At 31.0% G+C, this 21,842-nt stretch overlaps 1 protein-coding gene and 2 long non-coding RNA genes across 7 annotated transcripts in view; 1 reads left to right on the forward strand and 2 right to left on the reverse strand.

Annotated features, from left to right (window-relative positions):
- Positions 1–21,770, reverse strand: part of LOC126741588 (rab GTPase-activating protein 1-like) — a 45,422-nt gene extending 23,652 nt beyond the window's left edge. For 3 of the 5 annotated variants that reach the window (XM_050448070.1, XM_050448068.1, XM_050448071.1), the window contains exons 1-13: positions 21,620–21,770; positions 19,472–19,622; positions 19,226–19,418; positions 18,975–19,158; positions 18,471–18,670; positions 18,254–18,414; positions 18,009–18,197; positions 9,264–9,430; positions 9,096–9,201; positions 8,605–8,770; positions 5,033–5,154; positions 452–571; positions 290–393 (exon numbers count right to left, since the gene is read on the reverse strand). In XM_050448070.1, coding sequence (XP_050304027.1) covers positions 290–393; positions 452–571; positions 5,033–5,154; positions 8,605–8,770; positions 9,096–9,201; positions 9,264–9,430; positions 18,009–18,197; positions 18,254–18,414; positions 18,471–18,670; positions 18,975–19,158; positions 19,226–19,418; positions 19,472–19,618 — 1,859 coding nt within the window. In that variant the 5' untranslated portion in view covers positions 19,619–19,622; positions 21,620–21,770. The remainder of the gene's footprint in view (positions 1–289; positions 394–451; positions 572–5,032; positions 5,155–8,604; positions 8,771–9,095; positions 9,202–9,263; positions 9,431–18,008; positions 18,198–18,253; positions 18,415–18,470; positions 18,671–18,974; positions 19,159–19,225; positions 19,419–19,471; positions 19,623–21,619) is intronic. The other 2 variants (XM_050448069.1, XM_050448072.1) reach the window with 2 other exon arrangements.
- Positions 12,083–13,085, reverse strand: LOC126741595 (uncharacterized). The gene is made up of 2 exons (XR_007662233.1): positions 12,770–13,085; positions 12,083–12,218 (listed from the first exon to the last, which is right to left on the reverse strand). It is a non-coding gene; the product is annotated as an uncharacterized LOC126741595 (long non-coding RNA).
- On the forward strand, positions 14,289–16,278 carry LOC126741594 (uncharacterized). Its single transcript, XR_007662232.1, has 3 exons — positions 14,289–14,560; positions 14,619–14,762; positions 15,017–16,278. It is a non-coding gene; the product is annotated as an uncharacterized LOC126741594 (long non-coding RNA).
- Positions 21,771–21,842: the final 72 nt, after the last annotated feature.

Consider the following 21,842-nt stretch of genomic DNA (forward strand, 5'->3'; position numbering starts at 1 on the left):
GAAGAAGTGCATATTTTCACTACATTGTTTGTTATTTGCAAGACTATTTTTAAATACTCAGTGTTTTTCAACGAACCATAGTTGATAGGTATGCTGTTTAAGCATATATGCAATTTACAAAAGAGATACAATATAAATATAAAGATAAGATTTTTGTATCTAATTTAAAATATTAAAAAGAATACATGATGGGCAAACACTTTTGAGCGGATAAAAGATATTGTGAGCATATGCATTCAATACGTTCGTGCTAAACTGGTTCAATAAAATGACACTGAAATCCGCTTACCGATACAAGGAGTCTTGTCCCAATCCGCCCGCTTCTTTAAAGAAATTATGGGCGGGAAACGTGCGGGCTATGTCCCGTTCTATAACGTTTTCGCACGGGCATTCCTTCAAAAAATATAAACCTTCAAACATATTCAATTTAAGGACAAAAAGTCCTAAATACCTTTGTTATTAATACGCGATACTGATTCATCATGTCGCTGTCTTCCTCGACTCCTGCGAGACGTTGCCAAACTTCGCCCCTCAGCGCCTCCGGTATGCCCAGTTTCACCAAGCTGGCCAACTAGAAAATTCATTAATTTATTTATAATAATGTAAAATGATGTTTGAAGTATTTTGATATACAGTAAAAGGTCGCTCTCTTTATTCGCGTTTTCACTATTCGCGGATTAAAAAAATGTGACCCAATTCCTATATTCGCGGCTAAAAATTTCTTTATTAGCGGATCGAAGTACGTTAGTGCATATATATTGATAAAAAGGATTCAAATAATTCGCGGGTGCATGTGAAAAAGGTGTTATGTCATTTTTTTGTCAAAACTGTTGTTTGGTTATGTCAGAAGCCGAATTTAAAAACCCTCCTTTACGTATGGGAATAACGAACTAAGTCATTATACACGCGTAAGCCAATTTTTTTTCAATGTGTCTAACGAGATAAGTTACACTTTTATCGTGTGAAATGCTCTATGTCAGACATACTACAAATGCATTTTAGTTTTTTTGCAATCACGCGTGAAAAGGGATTTAAGTCAAACATATGGCTTATTTCACAGCAAAATATTTAACACCTGTTCCAGTTCTTATATCTAGTGAAAAGAAAAGTAATATTATAGATCTGCTGCCATACATTAGCGACACTTTTGCGGATTTTTATAAAAATTTGACCACCACCAAAGACAAAAATGCTGATACATATCCTGATGCAAGTTCAGATGAATCAAGTGATGAGTAATATTTTATTTCTCTTAAAATAATTTGAATATGTTCTTTGCTTTAAAATTAAATGCTTTTAAGTTGAAGAAACAGTTCATTGCTTGAATTGGAGTTTAAAGTTAAGGTAAGTAAAACTCTTTAAGTCGTCTTCCAATATTTAATAAATTTAGAAAAATTTATATATATTCTCTACATGTTTCGAGAGTGTAAACTCTCATCTTCAGGAGAATAACTACAAAAGTAATGGTCTTAAACTAATATAAGTACAAATGCAAAATGATGGAGACTTACCCTTGCACTGACATTTTCGCAATAATGCCACACCTTCTTATGTTAAACCATATAGATTACCTTTTTCACAAAAAGATAAAATACATAAAAAAGTAACTAAAATGTGCCAAGATGGTATAGTTGAAAGGGCACAAAGTGAATCGAATTCTCCAGTTTTATTGGTTCCAAAAATAGAAACTGAAGATGAGAGTTTACACTCTCGAAACATATGTAGAGAATATATATAAATTTTTCTAAATTTATTAAAATTGGAGGACAACTTAAATAGTTTTACTTACCTTAAATGCTTTTGTTGGTACATTCGTTAATTAAAATAATATTTCCAATCCGTTGTTTTTTTTTATTGTGTAAAAAGAGTTATGTCAAAATTTTAAGAAATCTAAATGTTGTAAGTCAAAAAAAATGTAAATACTATTTTCTACCAAACACTAGAAAAGTTTATTTACTTTACAATAAAAATGCTCCTTTTATTCTACTTGATTCTAAGCAAAAAAAAAAATATATGTTTAAAGTTTTAGTCACAGCCCAAAATAACACTTCAAGTGCGAATTACTAAAATTCGCTATTTTTGACATTTTTTTCAACTTTTTTCCCATGCACCCGCGAATTATTCAACGGAATATAAATTGACCATATTACAACTATACCCAAAGTATATTGTTAACTGATATCGCGGCCGTATTGGTTCCTTTGACACAGGCCGCTCCGACTACAGGAAATGACGAAGAATCTGTGCAAATTCAAACTTTGACTGCAAACATAGCCGAAATAGGACGAGATGGGTTCCAACAGATAGAATCAAGTGAGATTCAGACATTGCTTGAATTGCAAGATGAAGATTTGACTGAAACGGACTTGGAGTGTTAAATTCGCAGCCTATTGAAGAAGAGGCTTCAACAAGCACTAAAAAAGTGACATTTATCTCTTTGAAGTACTTAGGGAAAAAATTTAACCCACCTACAATTGTTTTTTTCCCAGTAATGTACGTCGGTTTATTTATTAAACCGTAAGATCTTTATCATCAAATATCGACTCGGATAATGATAGTTGTAATGGAAATGTTGTAGACGAGCCAGAAATCACAAATAATTTATCAGAACCGGATAATAGGGTAATGTCATCATCTGATGAAGAACCGGATGAATAGGACCCCGAAGACCTTATTCCACTAAGCGAATTAAAAACATTATTCAAAATACAGTGGAGTAAGAATAATAAAACGGTTCCAATTTATGGAATATTCAGGACTAGCCCAAGTCATAAAGGAACTAGATAGGGTGACACCATATAATATTTTTAAACTTCTGATTTCAGACAAAATTGTCGAACGTATGGTGTTTCAAACAAACCTCTACGCAGAGCAAACTATTCACAATTCCGGCAATGCGTACATTTATTGGTATAAACTTACTAATGGGTATCAAAAAGCTGCCCTCGAGATTGCTGGAGTACAAATCCAATTTTACATGATCCATTTATTAGTATACTAATAACTGTCCATCGCTTTGGTTGGCTTCTAAGTAATGTACATCTTAATGACAACAACTTCATGCCCAACCGAAATTCCGATAATTTTGATAAATTATATAAGGTAAGACCATTTCTAGAAATGTTGAAATCCAATTTTCAAGCCTGTCTGCATCCTCACGAATTTTTATCAGTTAATTATTGACTATGATAAAGTTTAAAGGCCGCTCTACGATCAAACAATACATGCCTGCAAAGCCAGTAAAGAGAGGCTATAAAGTGTGGATGATAGCTGACAGCACTGGATATTGCTGGGATTTTGAAATATATTGTGGCAAAACCGGTCCTGTTGCAGAAAAATATTTGGGTAATGAATCAACTGTATCAAGAAAAGTTATATGCCTGTGGTACTGTTAGACATACCAGAAAAAATATGTCCCAATTTCTCGAAGATAAAGCAATGCACAGAGGTGACTGTGACTGGTACGTGAGTTCTACAGGACTTCCAGCATAAAAGAACAGTTCACCTTCTTTCAAATTATCACAACCCAGATGACAAAATTGAGGTCAAAAGAAAAGCGAAAGACGGCAGTGTAGAAAACATACCTTGCCCAATAGCGCTGACTGATTACAATAAACATATGAACTCAGTAGATAAATTTGACCAAAAGAGGGCAGTTTACGGCCTCGACCGAAAAAGCAAAAAATGGTGGCATAGAATCATGTTTTTCTTTATTGATGCTGCTGTTGTTAATGCTTGCATGCTTTACAAGTTATCTGAAGAGTCTAAAATGAACATGAAAGAATTTCGTTTGAATATTAATTATAGAACATCTAGTTGCTGACAAATTGGTAACATCATTACAGGGTATCGAAAAACCATTACCAACTCCCATCAAAAAAAGAAAACCTTCCCAACCAGAAACGATTAGACTTACTCAAAGTACACATTAGCTAGTACGAACCAGTAGACAAAGATGTGCAGTCTGTAGTTCCAAGGAATTTGAAATACGCACAAACTGGACCTGCAGCGTGTGTTAAGTTCCCCTATGTTTGGGAAAGAACAAGTCTTGTTTTCAGTCCTACCATACAAAATAACTTTAGGCAGTGGTATGGTGGGTCAAAATATGTACCATGCGTTTTTTAAAGAAAAAAGTAAAAAATTTGATATTTCTCAATGTTAAGTTTTATTTTAGAGCACCTTGAATTAGTTTTTATGTTTTTTTGTTATAAATAAAAATAATTTTTTTTTTGTACCACTTGGGTAAATTTTTACCATTTTTTCTGTACCTCAAAGAGTTAATTCAAAAAATCTTAGCGAAGGTTTAAGAATGGCAAAAGAACTTTGTGATTTTTTTTATGAAAATTGATCCATCTATGGAACGAAGACTTATTTTTAAGAGGCAAATTGCTAACGCCACTTCCGAATATCAGTACGAATTGAAGGAGGTTTTAAAAAATGCCAAGCAAGAAAAAAATTACAAATTTCTTTAATCCATTGCCGAAGCCTGAAAGTAATAATTTAAATGGTGCCAACTATTTAGATTTTCTACAAAATGATATCCCCGTTCTTCTAGACGAAGCTGGAGTATTGGAACGAGAAAGACCAATAATCTTTCAGCAAGATGATTGTCCAGCGCATTGGTCCTTGGCTGTCAGGAATTACTTAGACGACTGTTTTCCGGACGGTTGGATCGGTAGAGGCGGAACCTTTCCTTGGCCTCCTCGATCGCCTGACCTAACTCCGTTGGATTTTTTCATATGGGGCCGGGCAAAGGAGCTTGTATACACCACCGAAATAAGAACAAGAGAAGAGTTGATTCGCAAAATAAATGAAACATTTGACAGGATGAAAGAAGAAATTTGAATCTTTCTCATAGACTATTTACCGAATTTCTAAAGGCAACTATAACCCTGAACTGCACAGTCACACTCTGCACATTAAATATCTAAAAACTCCATTCAGTATGAACCTAAAATACATCTCAAAAGGCCCGCAGGCTTTCTAAGAATAAAATTCCATAAGCAAAAGTGCCAAATAACACGGTTCTTACTTGTTTCGGTCTCTGTTGGGTCTGTTTCCATCTGGCCAGTAGGTCCGCCCATGATTCCAACACGTCTTCGGCACAATCTTTCGATACCAAGCCGGTTCCGCTCAGTAGAGGCTCATCTCCATCTAAAAACGACAATTTAATCAACAAATAAATAAATAAATAATTTGAAGTGAATAGCACACAAGAAGTACCAATATTCAATAATTAAATTGGGTTGATAATTCCATGTAACTATTGTGTTTTGAATACGCCATGCTCAATAGGCAAATGAGTCATACATATACTTCATGCGGAAAGTACAGAAGGATTTGTTAAAAATGCGTTACTTTTGTCTGCTTAAAATATTTTTCAATCTTTAGCTGATTCCCTTAAAGATATGACTGCGGCATTATTTGAAAAATGGTTTTCTAATCAGCAACATTATCTAACATTTATCTAAATTCAGTAATTGTTATGGATAATCTAACCATTCAAGAATGCTAAATAAAATACCAAATACTAGTTTCAAAAAACAATATACATATAACTTTTATGAAAATTAAGGATATTTCTGTTGACGACAAAATCCTATTCAAAAAGGGATTAAGGTCTTTCATTAAGATACAAGAAAAACTAGATTCATGTCAAGGCTAATAAACTCAACAGGTTGTCTCGTTGAACAGTTTTTGGGTGAGGGGAAAGCGCGGACGAGGCGGAAGTAGTGACGTTGTCTGGCGACCTCGTCTGCCGGGCTGCTCTGTGGTGTACGGTTGTTTTTTTATCTTTTTGCTGCACATTTATGTATTAAAAGACGTTTGAAGTGAGGTTTAATGCGTTGTGATTGGTGTATGAAATTTTGAGTTTTAAAAACAGACAGTTAAAGTTCAGTGTTTAGTATTCTTTTATATTGGACTCGATTTGGCGTGAAAAATTTAAGTAAACAATATTTGTTAGTTGCAAGAGTGTATTAAATAAAGTAGTGATATATTATACTGATTTAGGACAACATTCCTATAAAACCCAAATTGAGCATTGCTATAATATGCCTTCATGAGTCTACACACTTATTATGTTATATAAGGACAGAGATTTTGAAAGCGGCTACATGTTATCTAAGACAGAGATTGTTCATCAGAATGAAATATCTGAACGAAATATCCAAACAAGAAAGGGGCATTAAAAGAAAATCTACCGCAAACCATGACAAAATTTAAAAAAAAAATGAAGAAAGTTGTTACTTGATGTTATACGTTTATTATTAAGATTATATTTTTTGTATTTGTGTTAATCTTTATAAATATATTGATCTACCATCAGTGTTTGAATGGTACCTACGTATTATTAAACAATATACATATATTCGCATTTCTCTATTTAAAAAAGGTGCGATTATTTTTAACCTATGAAAATAAACTTAGTAAATTATTGTACCCGATGACAAATATATGACTAAAATTTAAAAAATCTAATAAAATAATTTCAGATTTTGTAATAAATTCGTCTTTTTGTCCTAAAAAATTTATTATTTTTATCAGGCGGAATTAATTTTTTCATAATTTTTTTTATAATGATTTGAATAAATTCTGAAATATGTAATTTGTTTATTTTTTTACAAAAATGTATATCCTATAAACCTTATTAACAAATTAAAAAAAAAAGTTATTTCGTGTTTTCCAATTAGTATAAGAAAAACTTTTTTTTTAAGTAACTGTAACTCGAAAAGAATGTGTATTACTGGAAGTGTTTACATCATAAACTTTTTCGACTTACAAAATATCCCTTTAAATATAAGTCTTTTTCTCCCAAAGCACCCTGTGTAATGAGAATATGAGATCAATAATCAAATTCAAAAAATATTTTTAGTATGAACCGCCAATTTATTACGCCATTTTGCTTCAAAAAAACAACTAATACTTTGAATACTTACTAAAAATCACCGGCTGCGCATAATTAAATCTTAATATTATAATTATATAAAAAATATAAATGTTCTTTTAAAGTCGTTATTTAATTAAAATACCTATAACTATATAGAATAATTAAAATGCTTTTAAAATGTGAAGCAGAAAAGAACAGTGTTATACAGATTAAAAGGAGTAGGAGAGAGAGCGCTTGATACGGGCATTCGGAGCTGGCCGCCGGGTGACGTCACATCCATCTGTCGCGGGGACTGAGGTGAGGAGAGGCATGAGGTAACCTGTTGAGTTTATTAGCCTTGGATTCATGTAACTGGAGAACCGCAGCATATTTTTGCACTGATCTGTGTGGATATTGGACAACTGCATCGCTAACACGGTCAATATTTTGATTAGTGCGCACATTTCGTATGATTCCAGAAGGATGAATAATTTTAATCCCTTTCTTCAAATTTATTTATCCAAGAATTGATGAGATTGGTACTAGGTGCTTCACTGACGTTGTGAAGAGCATAACGAGCACCCAACCGACCTAAAACTGCGATGTAGGAATGATTTAATTTATAAAAGCTATGGACATAACACGCACGTTGTTGGGTATCAAATCGATTCATTATAGCATCTGTCAATAAATTTCGGATTGCTTGATCCACTGCGAAAAAGTAGGCAATTTAATATAAAAAGGTATTGTATAATAGGTGAATTTTTAAACCACATTGTATTTTAAATTAAACCTTATGTCCCTAAAACATTGTATAACGTTTAAACAACTCATGTAAGCTTTACAATAATACATTTTAATAGTATCAATTCTAAATCTGTTCAAAACCAAAAACATATTTAGAATTGATAAAAATTCCGTCAGATCAAAGCAATTGAAGTTGACTTTGTTAGTAAAACTATTATAAAAAAAACTTAATTGAAACTATGAAGATAACTTTATTATATTACCCACCCGTTTTATTTTAACGGCACGCCCCTGAGGGCGGCAGAGTTCAATATATTTTTTTGCGGTCGCTTAATATTTGGCTACTTCAAGTAAGAATAAAAGGACTATAGCGATTTCATTAATATTTAATAAATAATTAATATTTATAACACTATTCTTCCAATGTTGATGGCTACGTAAGTTTCTCCTTTTGTCGTTTGTTTATAGTTTTAAAATTAACATTATTTAAAATCTTACCTGATTCAACATCTTCCTTACTAAAATTAAGTAAAACGAGAAGATGATATGTGCGGTCAATTTTTTTTAAAGAAAGATGTGATCAATACAAGTTTTTGATGTTATTGTGATACGTGTAGGACCAATAATAAGGAATTACTGAACTCCTAGTGAAACGTTGTATATAAAAACTAAAATACTAAATATAGAACAAATCAGAAAAAGTGAAGTAAGAGAAATAAAAATATGTTAAGAAATGACTTGTTAAGAACAAAATATACCCACTGTCAGCATATGATCGAGGAAAATGAAAGTACATATTATAAATATTGGAAATTGTAAGAAAATGTGTAAAAAGGCCAAACAAATGTTTTTTTAAAGTAACTTGATATAACGTCATGTAATCAAAAAACCATAATCTCATAAAATTAATATTATTACTGCAGTACCTTAAGTAAAAACTTAAAATTAAAATTGTTTAAAGTCATTAATAAATTATTTTTTTCGATTACCTGAAAGATCCTCCTCCTTCGGGGTAAGGGGGTCGATACTGGTAATACTGGGAGACTGAATCAAACTGGACAAGTTCAGGTTGAGATTCAATAAGTTCCGGTCCAATTCGCCCGAAGTTTCCATGTTTAAATATTCGTAAATAACTTCGTTGTGATCGTCGATAATCTGAAACGAGGATAAATTAATTTGCTACAAAACCCGCCGATAATGAAATTTGGATTGTCGAAACTGGGTCGTCTCGCTAATCTTTTATTTTTTATTATTATTATTATTAAATTTGAACCTAAAATCTGATAAACCGTCCAAATACTAACGAGAACAATTGCAAACTAGAAATTCCCGATAATCATTTACGACGAATAAACAACAAGTATTCGTTTCATAATTCTTCGCTGATAAGGCAATGAAATAAATTAATTAATTGCCTATATTTTCCACTTCTGATAAGAAGCCTATTGTTTTACAATATTTATGGTGGTTACCGCCTTACCTCTCTCAAGTTCAGATAAAACTGCTGAATCAAAGACTTTCTTTGGAAGTACCAAAAGTTCCTCTCACCTTGTCCGAAAACCCTTACGGGGGTCTCGATTTGGAACCTGGAAAAAATCATGAAAATTACCCCCCAAAAAAAAAAAAAGACCCTTAAAAGTTTTACTACCTCACGGGTTCCTGGATTCCTCTGATGACCAAATCGATCGCTACCGTCATGAATTGCTTTTGATCCTTTGGGGTTTCCAGGTTGAGGGGTTCGAAGTTTTGCTCGGTGGGGTCCCAAGTAGCCAGGATGAGTGTCAGGTTGTCGTTCGATTGGTTTTTTTGCTCTTTCTATTGATATAAAACAAGGAGGGGTTATCTTGTTCTGCTTAGTATGGATTTATAAAAGTTTATAAATAAAAAATAATAATATTTTTTATATAGTTTTTAACGAAAACACCGGGTTATATCGGGATTAGAGTAGAACTAAGGGAATAAGAGCAGTTTGAAAATTCGAAAAAAGTCACTTTTTGACCTCGTTTTTGAGGCCAAAAATGGGCTCCAAAAATGCGATATCTCAGCTAATATAAGTTTTTCGGGTATACCCCCGTAGGTATCTAATCAAATTATTTGAGGAACATTTATGGAAATTTTCAGGTTTTTGCGTTGAACATTTTTTGGCATTTTCTGAATATGAAATAGGTTTCCAATCTCTGAAATAGGTGTCCAATGAAATTGTCCATAGAACGTGTACACATCTTTTCAAATTTAAATTTTGAGTAGTTTTTGATTTATAAGCGTTTTTGGAATTTTCAATTTTTTTTGTCAGCATTATTCAAATATTTCAAAAATAAGCTGAACCAGGTGTCCAATGAAATTAATTGAAGAATATTTGTAAAAATGTTCAAATCTCTATGTGAAATATTTTTTCACTTGTAAGCATTTTTTTAATTTGTATGTTTCTTTTTCCATATATTTCTTTTTCACTCTCTGTGTATATTTTTGACAAATCCTAAAATAGTTGTTTAATGAAGTTATCCATAGAGCATGTACACAAATTTTCGATTATAAATTGGTTTTTGAATTATGAACACTTTATGGAACATTCAATTTTTTTTTCCTTAGCATTATTCAAATATTTCAAGAAAGGCAGAAATAGGTATTTAATAAAATTCTCTATAGAATATGAACATACATTTTCAATTTTAAATTTAGAGTATTTTTTGAGTTACGAGCATTTATTGCAATTTTCAAAAAAAATAAAAATTTCAATTTTTTTTTCTAAAATTTAGTGTCCCATTATTGAAATATTAAAAAAAAAACTGAAATATGAAATTATTCATAGAATATGTACATAAATTTTTAAATTTTGAGTAGTTTTCAAGTTATGAGCATTTCTTGAAATATTCAAACTGTTTTTTTTAATTTTTTTTCTCGGTATTATTCAAATATTTCAAAAAATGCTGTGATAGGTGTTCAATGAAATTATTCATAGAATGTGTACACAAATTTTCAAATTTGAATTTTGAGTAGTTTTGAAGTTCACTGTAAAAAATCACATTGTAAAAATACATGAATATTCATGGCATCTTTCAAGAATGTATTATTACAAAAAAAATTAAATATTACATAATTTATGAAAAATTTAAACTTAAATTTCAAAAATTATGTAAATTAACATTTTAATATTACACTAAAATTTATGTAAATTATTGATATTACACATAATATTTACACAAGACTATTTATAATTCCTTTAAAATTTTACTTAAGACGTGTAAATTTACACAGAAAGTAAAATTACATTTAATATTTACATTGAATTATGTAAATTTTCATTTTTTTTACCTACTCTGCTTTACCACATTTACATACCATAAAACTTGTCTAAAAAGTGCTTTACGCACCGCAATGCGGTGACTTTATTACTATAGCTATATACAGGAATATGTTCTTTCGATATTTTGTAGTTAACCAATATTCTACATTATAGCTCGTTTTATAAAAAACGTTTTTTTTTTTGAAAAAATAAATTTCCAACAATTGATAAAGATTATAATCCCAACTACCTATAATAATAAAGTCACCGCATTGCAACGCTTAAAGGACTTTTTCGGATAAATTCCAATATGTGGTGAGCAGCAACCTATACTTTTAAAAATTAAATAGAAAATAAAACCATAATATATATAATACTTTCATAGAAAATGGTTTATTTAAACTTTTATAGAGAATATAGAATAAACAAAACAAAAACATAAAAGGCTCGTACAAAAATGAGCTGCACGCTAAACACAAACATTAAATAAATTATCATTAAATAAACACAAACCAAACAAATATTCAGGGGGTGTCCCAAGGTAGTTTAACTTAAATTTATTAAATCAATTTAATTTTAATAATTTAAATTTTATTAAATTAATCGATCCCAAGGCGCATTGGATGTTTTAGAAAAACGACTGCTGATCAATTTTAAATATAAGTTGTTTAACTAACGTTTAAAATAATACATAGAGACTTGCCAATTTAACATACATATAGTGTATGTAATATTAATAAAATATTTTAGGATGACAGATTTTGTTCTCATTTATTGAATGTTTCCAAATTTCAAATTGCTCGGCTCCTAAAACGTGCCGTCGACATACCATATATTATATATATAGAAGACCGAAAAAACCCGTGTATAAGATGAGATTATACCCGGTTTTTAAAGCATCACAAAAAAAGGAACTTATGAGTTCAAAAACAACTTAGGAACTTACTAATAATTTATCTTACCTACCGTAAACAGCAGATATCAGTAGATTAATATAACTAAAAACTTTAATTTCTTAATAACTTATGGCTATTTGCTTTGCGATTTATTTAAGCATTCCTTAAAGTTCAGTTTCCTGATTGGCTAATTGGGCCCAAGTCGGCCAATCAGGATTTTTAAGGGACTTTTTACTCCAAGGAATATTTATTAAAATAAGAGAACAAAAAAGGCACATTTTACAAAAATCCTCCTTAAATAACTCCTTATATTTAAAGTTAAGAATATGAAACCTATAAATTTCGTAATTTATTTAGTAAAGTAAGCACACGCCTAAATTTGGTGCATTTGGTGCCCGAGTCCGGATGTATTTTGAGGAAATATCTGTAACAAAATTTTAAAAATTAGGTAAGTACTAATGTTTATTTATATTTTATTAATATTTTTGCTATGCTATAATAGCCCAAACACTGGTAGATTTAATAAAACAAAACAATTTAAAAATCTTTTACGCAACTGTTTTCGACATTTACTTACCTACAAAGATTTTTTATAAAGTTTACATTTAACATTAAACGATAAATTTTATCTCAAAAAATAAGTATTAAAAAGTTAAGATAAAAAAGTAAACTTCGTTTTTGTTTATAACTTGAAAAGAATTTGCGCTAGAGTTTAAAGAAACAAAAAAAAAAACAAAAAATTTTATAACCTGTATTTTGAAATTGAAAACGGTTGCATAAAGCGTTATATTTGCTATGCGAATATTAATATTAAATAATATTTAAACACAAAATAATATTCTTAATTTTGTATAAAATGCAAAATTGTATTTATGTACGGGATAATGAAATGTTTTATACTTTTACATACATACATTAAAAAAAAGGCGATGTTGGACGTTACACGTAACACGAAGTTTTTTTTCTCTAACTCACCTCTGAGCAAACTCCATAGTTAAAGAAACTTTTTCTGGGTACTTCAGATTGAAATTAAAATATAAATCAAATAGGACCTCTAGTCCGGTGTCAATTGAAGTATCTTGAAGTATTATTTCTTTTTCATAGTACAAGTTGTAATTATTCTCTTTTTTTCCAACACCTTAAAAATATACATATTAAGTATATACTTAGAACATTGAAAGGCTAGAATTAGTAAACAACAACTTTGTTTGAGTCCAACATGTGCACAGGGGCAAGAGGGGTGTTTTATTTACAAACATATGTGCCGATTCTCTGTTGTCAAGTCGACACAAATTTCCAACGGAGGAAATTTTTAGCTATATTTTAACAGACATTATAACGTTAATTTAACTTATTTCTGTTATATTTTATAGGAAAATTTAAAATAAAAAGTATAAATACTACAATTAACCTATTTTAAGAATAAATATAATATCCTTAAGCAAAAAAAAAATAAAATTATTAACATTCTTATCCCTAAAACTGCTTCTAAAAAATTTGAAGCGACAACACCGGAGCTTAAGCGCCTAAACCATACGCGTTGTGTCATCTGTCAAACGGCTTTTTGTTTATATTCGGGATTCGTGTATTTTCTTTAATTTTTGGTTTAAAAAGGAAAAAAGGCCACGTTTTAGTGTTTTTTTAAATTGCTAGGATGGCAAAAACTTGTGTCGTTTGTGCCGCATCATGATAAAAACGTGATTCAAGCCGATATTTTCACAAGTAAGTACCGATACTTTCATAACATCACATCATGGGGTAACCATCATCATAAACGTAGAATAGGGGATCTTATAGATATAAACCTAATAAAAATTTGAATGTGAAAGTGTGCGTAAAATACCAACATATTTATATTTTTAAATCTAAATATTTTTTTGAACATATTCATCTATTAATAGGCTATAAAAGATATAAAACTAGAATTTTGTCCCTGGTTTTATTACAGGATTTTATGTTTTTTTTGTTGTTTTGGCAGAAAAAATACATAATACCTATGTAACTATCTATATATAGTTTGATATCTATGTATAAAGTTAATTTTGTCTTTCTTTAAAATTTGTTCCATAATTTTTTTTTGTTTTACCTTATTGCAACTGACAATAATATATATAGTAATTGGCACCACATATTAATTTATTACTGTAATTTTTTTCTGCTTTTTGATTAAATATCAAATACTTATTATAGATTGCCCAATGATTATGCCCAAAGGGAACAATGGGTTTCATTAATGGAAATCAACACATTTAAAAAGAACATATTTGTTTGTTCAGATCACATCCTTAGAAGTGATATAAGGGAGATAATATTATCAGTAGCCAGACTTTATTAAAAAAATCAGCTCTACCTCAAAGGTAATTTTTTTAAATATATTTTTCTAGTATATTTATAGGTATGAGTATATTTTACTTTAGAATTATTGATAAAGGTTTGCATGCTTTTATTTACTACATTATGTAAGCTAAAAAAAAACCTTTTAAAACTTGTGCTTGGGCTATGTTGTAAAACATACAGCTTCTTCACAAAAAGTATTAGTGTTACTCATATAAGATTTATTTATACCTAATACTTATTAAATTAGGTATGTGTGTAAAACTATTTTTTTACTAGGATTTCTGATGCACTGGTTAAAAACACAGCAGCACTTAATTTACCAAGTGGTTTACCCTTCAAAGCTACAGGGGTAGCTTTCCTGAAGAGTGCAAAAACTTCTTTAGCTTTCAAAATGGTATATAGTACAAACAGTGAAGCTAATATAGACACGTATGGATAATTAAAATAGATTAATATTCTTGATACATCAAATTTTGTATAATTACAGATCTGATCATTCATCATCAACAATAACTGCATCTGAGAATTATAGTTCTACAGTAACCGTGGAGTCTAGGTCAACAATTACTATTTCTCATCCAAGCCGTTTTTGTTTAACTGCTACACATTCCCTGACTCTGCCAAGGAAAAGGTAAAAATACACTCAAAATAGACTACTAGTTTTATGCCATGTATCATCCTATTCTATATATCTTATTTAAAAGTGATATGGTATTTTATTGTATTATATTTGTTTAATTAAATGCAAATCATCAAATGTATGACATTACAAAGATTCTCTATAATAACATACATTTTATTGATCAATTGGATTATCATAATACATTTTTTTAATTTTTTCTTTTTAATTTTGGTAATACTATATTTTTATGTATATTATTCTAGGGTAAAATCAAAATGATATCCTGAGGACCTAAGCACTGATGATTCCACCGTTTCAAGAGCTTAATCACTTGTCACCAGATTATGGAAAAAAATAAAGAACAAAAAATTAAAATTCGAAGATTGCAACAAGCAAATTTGCGCCAAAGAAATTAAATTAGATGTCTCAAGTCATTATTAAAATACTTACATGAAATAATAACATGATTTTATGGAAAAGCCCAACATATTACATATTTTATTTGACTTGTAAAAGCACTTGTTTGTATATTACTACTAATAAACTCTCTAATCTAATCTATTGTACATAGTCTTTATTCTTAGCTTTGTTTTTTAGTATAAATTAATATGATATAATATTTGGTATTAGGTATTATATAGGTCACTATTAAATGTCTCAAAACCATTATACAGGCTAAATACTCATAATAAAAATCTTATAACCTACAAAAAACCTGCAACTCCTTCACAATTTGAACATCCTTGTAGTTTTAACTTTTTCCGCTGAAGCAATACTGTCCGTTTGAAAAAGTCAGCAGCATAGAAGTATATATTATGTGATGTAAGTAAGTGATGTAAAACTGAGTTTTGTCCAATATAACAATAACAATAAAATTTTGCAAAATGTTAAAAATTTGTGTCTTAAAACATGATTTATTAAGAAATCTATAATATTATATTAATAAAATATTTAATTTCCATAAAAATGCTTTGACAAAAATGCTGCCTTTCATTAGGACCTTCCTCTAATGAAGTCCATTAAAAAAAACACATAAATAGCTCATAAATGGTAATATTATTTATACTCAAACTCTTTAATTATTAATTAATAAAAATTTATCAGGTAAATATTTGTTGACGACGTCACTGGTAAAGAGTGCTTGTATCTGTGACATAAACAATGCGATCGAGCGGCGTTGCGATGCCATTACCGTTTTCTCGTTTCTTCGTACTTTATTTTCATTTACTTAACTTATATTGACTTCGATATAGAGTATCTTATCAAATTTATTTTTAAAAAATGCTTGATATTTTATTAAAGGGGAGCAGTAGTATTGTTTTGTGCCTTCGGAAACAACTGAAAATTTTGATGATATTATAAAGTGATTTTTGCCATTTCTCTATAAGCACTTGGCATCATTGCATCAGAGATGTTGCAAGCAAACAAACCTGCCCATAGTTCCACGGCATGCTACTTCTAGCCTTTCAATGTTCTAAGAGTATATAAGATATATTTTGTTTATAGTATAAATGTCTCATGTATGGGGTTCTTAACTTTCCATCAAAGTTATTATGAGCTAGATTCATAAAAAAATAATTTTTAATTTCATTGATGACCGCCGGGTCAACATTATTTTTATTCTTAGCTTATTTTCTATTTGAGACATATTAAAATTATTCAGGTCCATAAAACCATTGATTACATTTTGCAAAGAATTGTCACTAAGAAAGAATTTAGTTTGTAGACGTAAATAAAGTTTTGACAAATGATTTAAATAAAATTCTTTAGGGTCATTTAAAGGCTCATTATTATTCGCATTTTTTATTACATTTGTGTCAATAATAAAATTTTCACTTTCAGTATGATTTTCTGCATTGTTAAAAAAATTATTAATAGTACCTACGTCGTCAGAGACCTCATTTCTGTCAGGTTCCCTTTGAATGAAACTACGCTTTCTTAGAAAATGACTCTTAAGGCTATTAATATTTTTGTATGTACTATTACAGTCTTTTGAAGATGGACATACAATAATTTTTTATATGACTCAAAAAATGATTAAACGTTTGTTGTAACTACATAATTTACAATTAACTTTGATTATTTTATTTAAATTATTATTTTTTAAATATACTCTTGAGTCCTATGATTACTATAAACATATTCCTTATATTTATTATAAGTTAAAATTCTAGCAACCAGGTCTTATAGGCAAAGATAAGTCTTTTTCTTTTCATGTCTGTGAAATGCAAGGTACTTATCATAGGACAAAAGGTTGTTCGCTTTGAATTTACATATTTGACAAAGGAGCGTAAACGTATAAAAATAAAATACCTACCTTTTTTCAAATTGTCCTGTACTCTGCTCTGCACACTTAAAACAAACTAAACCAAAAATATTATAACCGACAAGATCAAACAAGGAAACAAGCAAGCAAGCGTATGGGCTCCCGTTCACGCGTATACAGCAGATGAGCTTCTTTTAGAAACGCAATACACTTGGCCGTTGTGTCGATGCGATCGGTCGGCCGATTACGTTAAATATTAAGTAGATTTACACAATTTAGCGAATTTTACACTTTACACATTAAAATTACAACTCAAAAGGTAACCGTACACAATTGTATGTAAAATCACATATCTAATGAATATTTTCATATTAAAATTCCAAAATTTGTTAAAAATTACTATGACGCATGTATATTCACAAACAATAAATAAAATTACTTAAGACTTTATGTATAGAATTTTTTCACATAATATTTTATTTAAGTTTCCCTAAATTTTTATGTGACGGTTGTGTAAAAGTCCGTGCATTTTTAACAGTATTATGAGCACTTCCTTGAATATTCAAAATTAAAAAAATAAATAAATTCTTGGTAATATTCAAATATTTCAAAAAATGCCGCGATAGGTGTCCAATGAAATTGTCCATAGAATATGTACACACATTTTCAATTTTAAGCTTAACATAGTACCTAACCTATAGTCATTTTTCAGTTTTTCTATGATTTTTTTTCACTCCCTATATATCTTTTTGAAAAATCCTGAAACAGCTATCTAATAAAATTAATTAAAAAATATTCATGCAAATTTTTAAACTTCTAGGCTGAATAATTTTTGACTTATAAGCATTTTTGAATTTCATAAAAAACGCCACTCCCTGTACATATTTCCAAAAAAAAACCGAAACAGGTGTTCAATCAAATTAATTAAGGTACTTCCATGAAAATCTTCAAAAAATCTGAACCAGTTTTTTAATTAACAACTTCCTTACCATTTCCAATAGTTGCATATCCGAATGTTTCACATCCCGCCCTGAGGCCACCAAAACGCCGAAACACCGCTCGATCACCAACTGGGGACCGTGATCTGAAACCTGTTTAATTCCGATCGAAAGCTGCTTCTCCAGGTTGGCCTTTAACCTAAAACCGTTCCTGTCCTTTCCGACTGTCGAATAAGATCCCTTAAGAGAAAAAATAACAATTTAAGCAACATGAAACCATTTCACACCTCAATCACCTTTCCATCCTCCTCTTTGATTTCCAAATTAACCTCAAAGACGTGCATCAGAGTTTTAGCTTCCGGTAAAGTCGTAACCGATCCAGACATCACGTCCGCAGCTGAGTTTATGCAACAACTTATCGACTTGGGGACCCTTTGGAAAGCTTTGGCAAAACAGGCTACAACGGGCCAATGTTCACTAGAAAACCTGAATTAAATAGTGCCAATTTCGTACCTGAAACCCTTGAGACCGCCTCAACTATGTCACAACGAAAGACATGGCACTGAAAAATGGCGGTTTCCTGGGAGTCTCCGTGGGACCAAGTGAAAGCAAAACAACTCGCTTCTTTACTATCCGCTGATCCTCTCGCATAAAACAATATTCTATGGATTTCGTATCGCGAAATCACTGAGTTTGTTTGGGCATCGTAGAGCCTAGAAATGAAGTGTATGAAATCAAGTTATAATTCTCCGGAAATTTAACATCATCATAATAAACTCATTGGGGTTTTTCTCAGCTTCCAGTGGTTTTCCTAAATTGTGGACGAAATCACGTTTTGACTGATTGAAATTGAATTGTGGACCTTAACTGCCATCAGACCACAGTTTAATTCAAAAAATAACAATTTTATACCAGACAGCTGGTTCTCAACTGCCTGGAATAAATGAAATAATTATTTTCTTCTAGGCGATTAAAGAAACATCCCAAAAATTGAATGCTCATATTTATGACACTTACACGACAAGTCCTTGACTAGAAACCGGTACAGAGACAGACACTTTAATTCCCTGCTCCACAGACTGCTCGTTTAATATGGCCATGTTTCTGTGAATTTCACTTTCGGATTTTGGGGCGTTTATCTGGGCGGCCCCTAAATACGTCACCCCAGCAAAAATCGTACAGTCCTGGTCCACATCTGAAACTTTTCATTACAATCATACAATAGTTTTCCATCAAATAAATACATAAAATAGAAGATATTATCTTACTGCTGCAGTCGTCTTCCGTACTATTATCCGTCTTCATAGAATCCATCTTCTCGGTAGGACTTAACTCATGACTCAACGGATCTTGGCCCTCCGGTACTGGCGTCCCATAAAAAGTCGATTGTCCAATCTCCAGCTTATGCTCGAGCCCGTCAATGCTATCAGTCATTTTGGGGCCGTCCGTTTCTTGCAACACCTGTAGATAAACGAATATTTTCTAGGGTTAAATGGGTTCGTGCACTTTAGTACCTCTTTAAGGGCGTCTTTTAGGTCGCTTAGGCCTCCTTTAAAATCCAGGGTGGGAGTTTTACTCGCCCCAGGTTTGTCTGAGATGAAATCAAACTCGTCACTGGTCGGCACTGATTCATTTGATTTTACACTCAGCGAGTCCTCCATTACTCTGGAAGTGTTTTACGGGGGATTTCAAGAAATATGCAAAGCATCATTACAAAAGTAAGCTTAGGGTCATAATTAAAATTGCATACTAGACTAATAAAATACTACTTTTTTTTAGGAGAGTACTTAATAACTGAGACAGATAAAAGGTGTTACAGAATGATATCCTATGATTGAGTATTACTATTTACATATTTACAAGTTCTTCAAAGTGTCTTTTTTTTTAAACTGCTGTAGCTGCAAAGGGTTACCCTACCTCCAAGACCTCTGGAGCCTAGTTAGCAATGTTACAGGTTGGGTAGCAATGAATGGATGCTTGGGTAGAAAAAAGATTGAGATTCATCCTTACACAGAGTAGAGACACAGTGTGAAAAGACAGGGCAATATCAACAACACCACCTGAACAAAATATGACACCAATCATCCTTGCATCACAGACTTCTGACACATTTCCCCTGTAAGCCAAAGATCTTGTGGCCATGAAAGAATGTCCCTATTCTAGAATGGCATGTAAGTAGAGACTTTAAAGAAATACAAGACAACAAACTCTAAATAAAATAACTTGATTTTGACAACTTTTTACTTAGTTCTGAGACATGTTTGTTAGTCCTAAATCAAGGCGAACGCTCAGGAAACAGACACTCTGTTGGCAATTGGCAATATTTGTGGCTGATGTGATATGTTGTATAATTGGTCATATTGTCAGCAAATAGTATAATGTTACCATCTCTCTGAAGGTTTACCAAATCATTTACATAAATTAGATGCCGAGTAAGACATTATACAACAGTGATTAAATTTTTCCGCTATGTTAATATATCTTTCGCTAACCCATGCAGTATCAGCAACAAAATATGTCTATTGAGTAGTCATCAAGTTTTCTTTAGCAAACACTGAAATAATCCAAAGGCAGATAGTACATAGGACAAAACAATCGATAGGATTAAATTAACTAAGAGGGAAATTAAAGAATGCAAAGGTTTGAACAAAAAAGTGCTTTTTATACAGCGAAAACAATCACAGGAGTACAAACTACAACTAAGAAAATAAAATCTGTGTGTGCACCCTTCAAGTATGAAAAAGAGATCAAAGATGGTCAAATTGCTATAAAAACTGATAGGACAGGTCCTTAGGGTACACCCATGCTTCCTGAGAGGTTTGTTGGTGGTAGGATACATATTGTTTCTTTTCAGAGAGGTAAGAATCCACCAATAGAACTCTATCCAAGCAGAAATCATAAGAAACAAGTTTTCTCACGACACAGTCATGACGTCCAAGTATTGTTACATTGTTATCTTACCTGATTATTTCCAGCACCTATTATGTAAAAAGCCACATTGCCTCTAAAAGAATAATTTATATCCTGCCTTTGAAGTGGACACAAATTTGTATCTTCAAAATTGATATTGGTCTATATTTGGATTTGTCATCTAGTAATCTCTTAGTTTTGAAGGCTGGTGTACCACATTGCCTTTTTTGAAGATATTTAAAAACTTGTTCAGGGAAATTGCTTGGTTGATTAATTTCGTCAAATGATAAAGTGTCAAGTTTTTTTATAGGTTTAATGATTTTCATGCTCATGCATGCCAAAAGACTCTCCGAACTTAATTTCATAAGAGATTGATCTGATTTAATTAAATGTTTCGGGGTGAAATTTAAAGAGTGGACTTTGAGGAGCATTGTAATACCTCAGCAGGGATTTTCTCATAATTTCATAATCCTAAGATTCCATTTATGAATTCTTATGATTTAAAAAGAAATTAAGATTCCGAACATTTGATGCATTATTTTATTATTACAGGCAGTTGGGAATGATGAAGTTTTTAAAGTATATATGCCTACTATATTTATTATTTAACAAATGGGTTTGTTGGTCAAGGTTATATTTATATTTTAATGTTAAGGCGATTTTATTAACGAAAAATCAATTAAACAACAAATGGGGATAATGACATTTGATCTTTTACATATGCCATTTTAAATTACGAAACTATTACTTACCTTAGTTTAATGGCTAATGATATGGGACCTTATATGGGGCCTCTTATTGCTCATTTCTGATATTTTCTTGCTGTGTTATTTTATTTATTTTCGGAAAAAAAAAAACAAAAATATATAAATAATAGGAAATTATTTTTTTTTTTTGTTGACAAGTCGGTAATGTCAAGTAAGACAAGTGACAGACTCTCACGAGATGTGTAAATCGACGAGGGAAAATGCACCG

The sequence above is a fragment of the Anthonomus grandis genome, chromosome 10 (genome assembly GCF_022605725.1).
Source record: "Anthonomus grandis grandis chromosome 10, icAntGran1.3, whole genome shotgun sequence".
In the NCBI taxonomy this organism is placed as follows: Eukaryota; Metazoa; Arthropoda; class Insecta; order Coleoptera; family Curculionidae; genus Anthonomus; species Anthonomus grandis.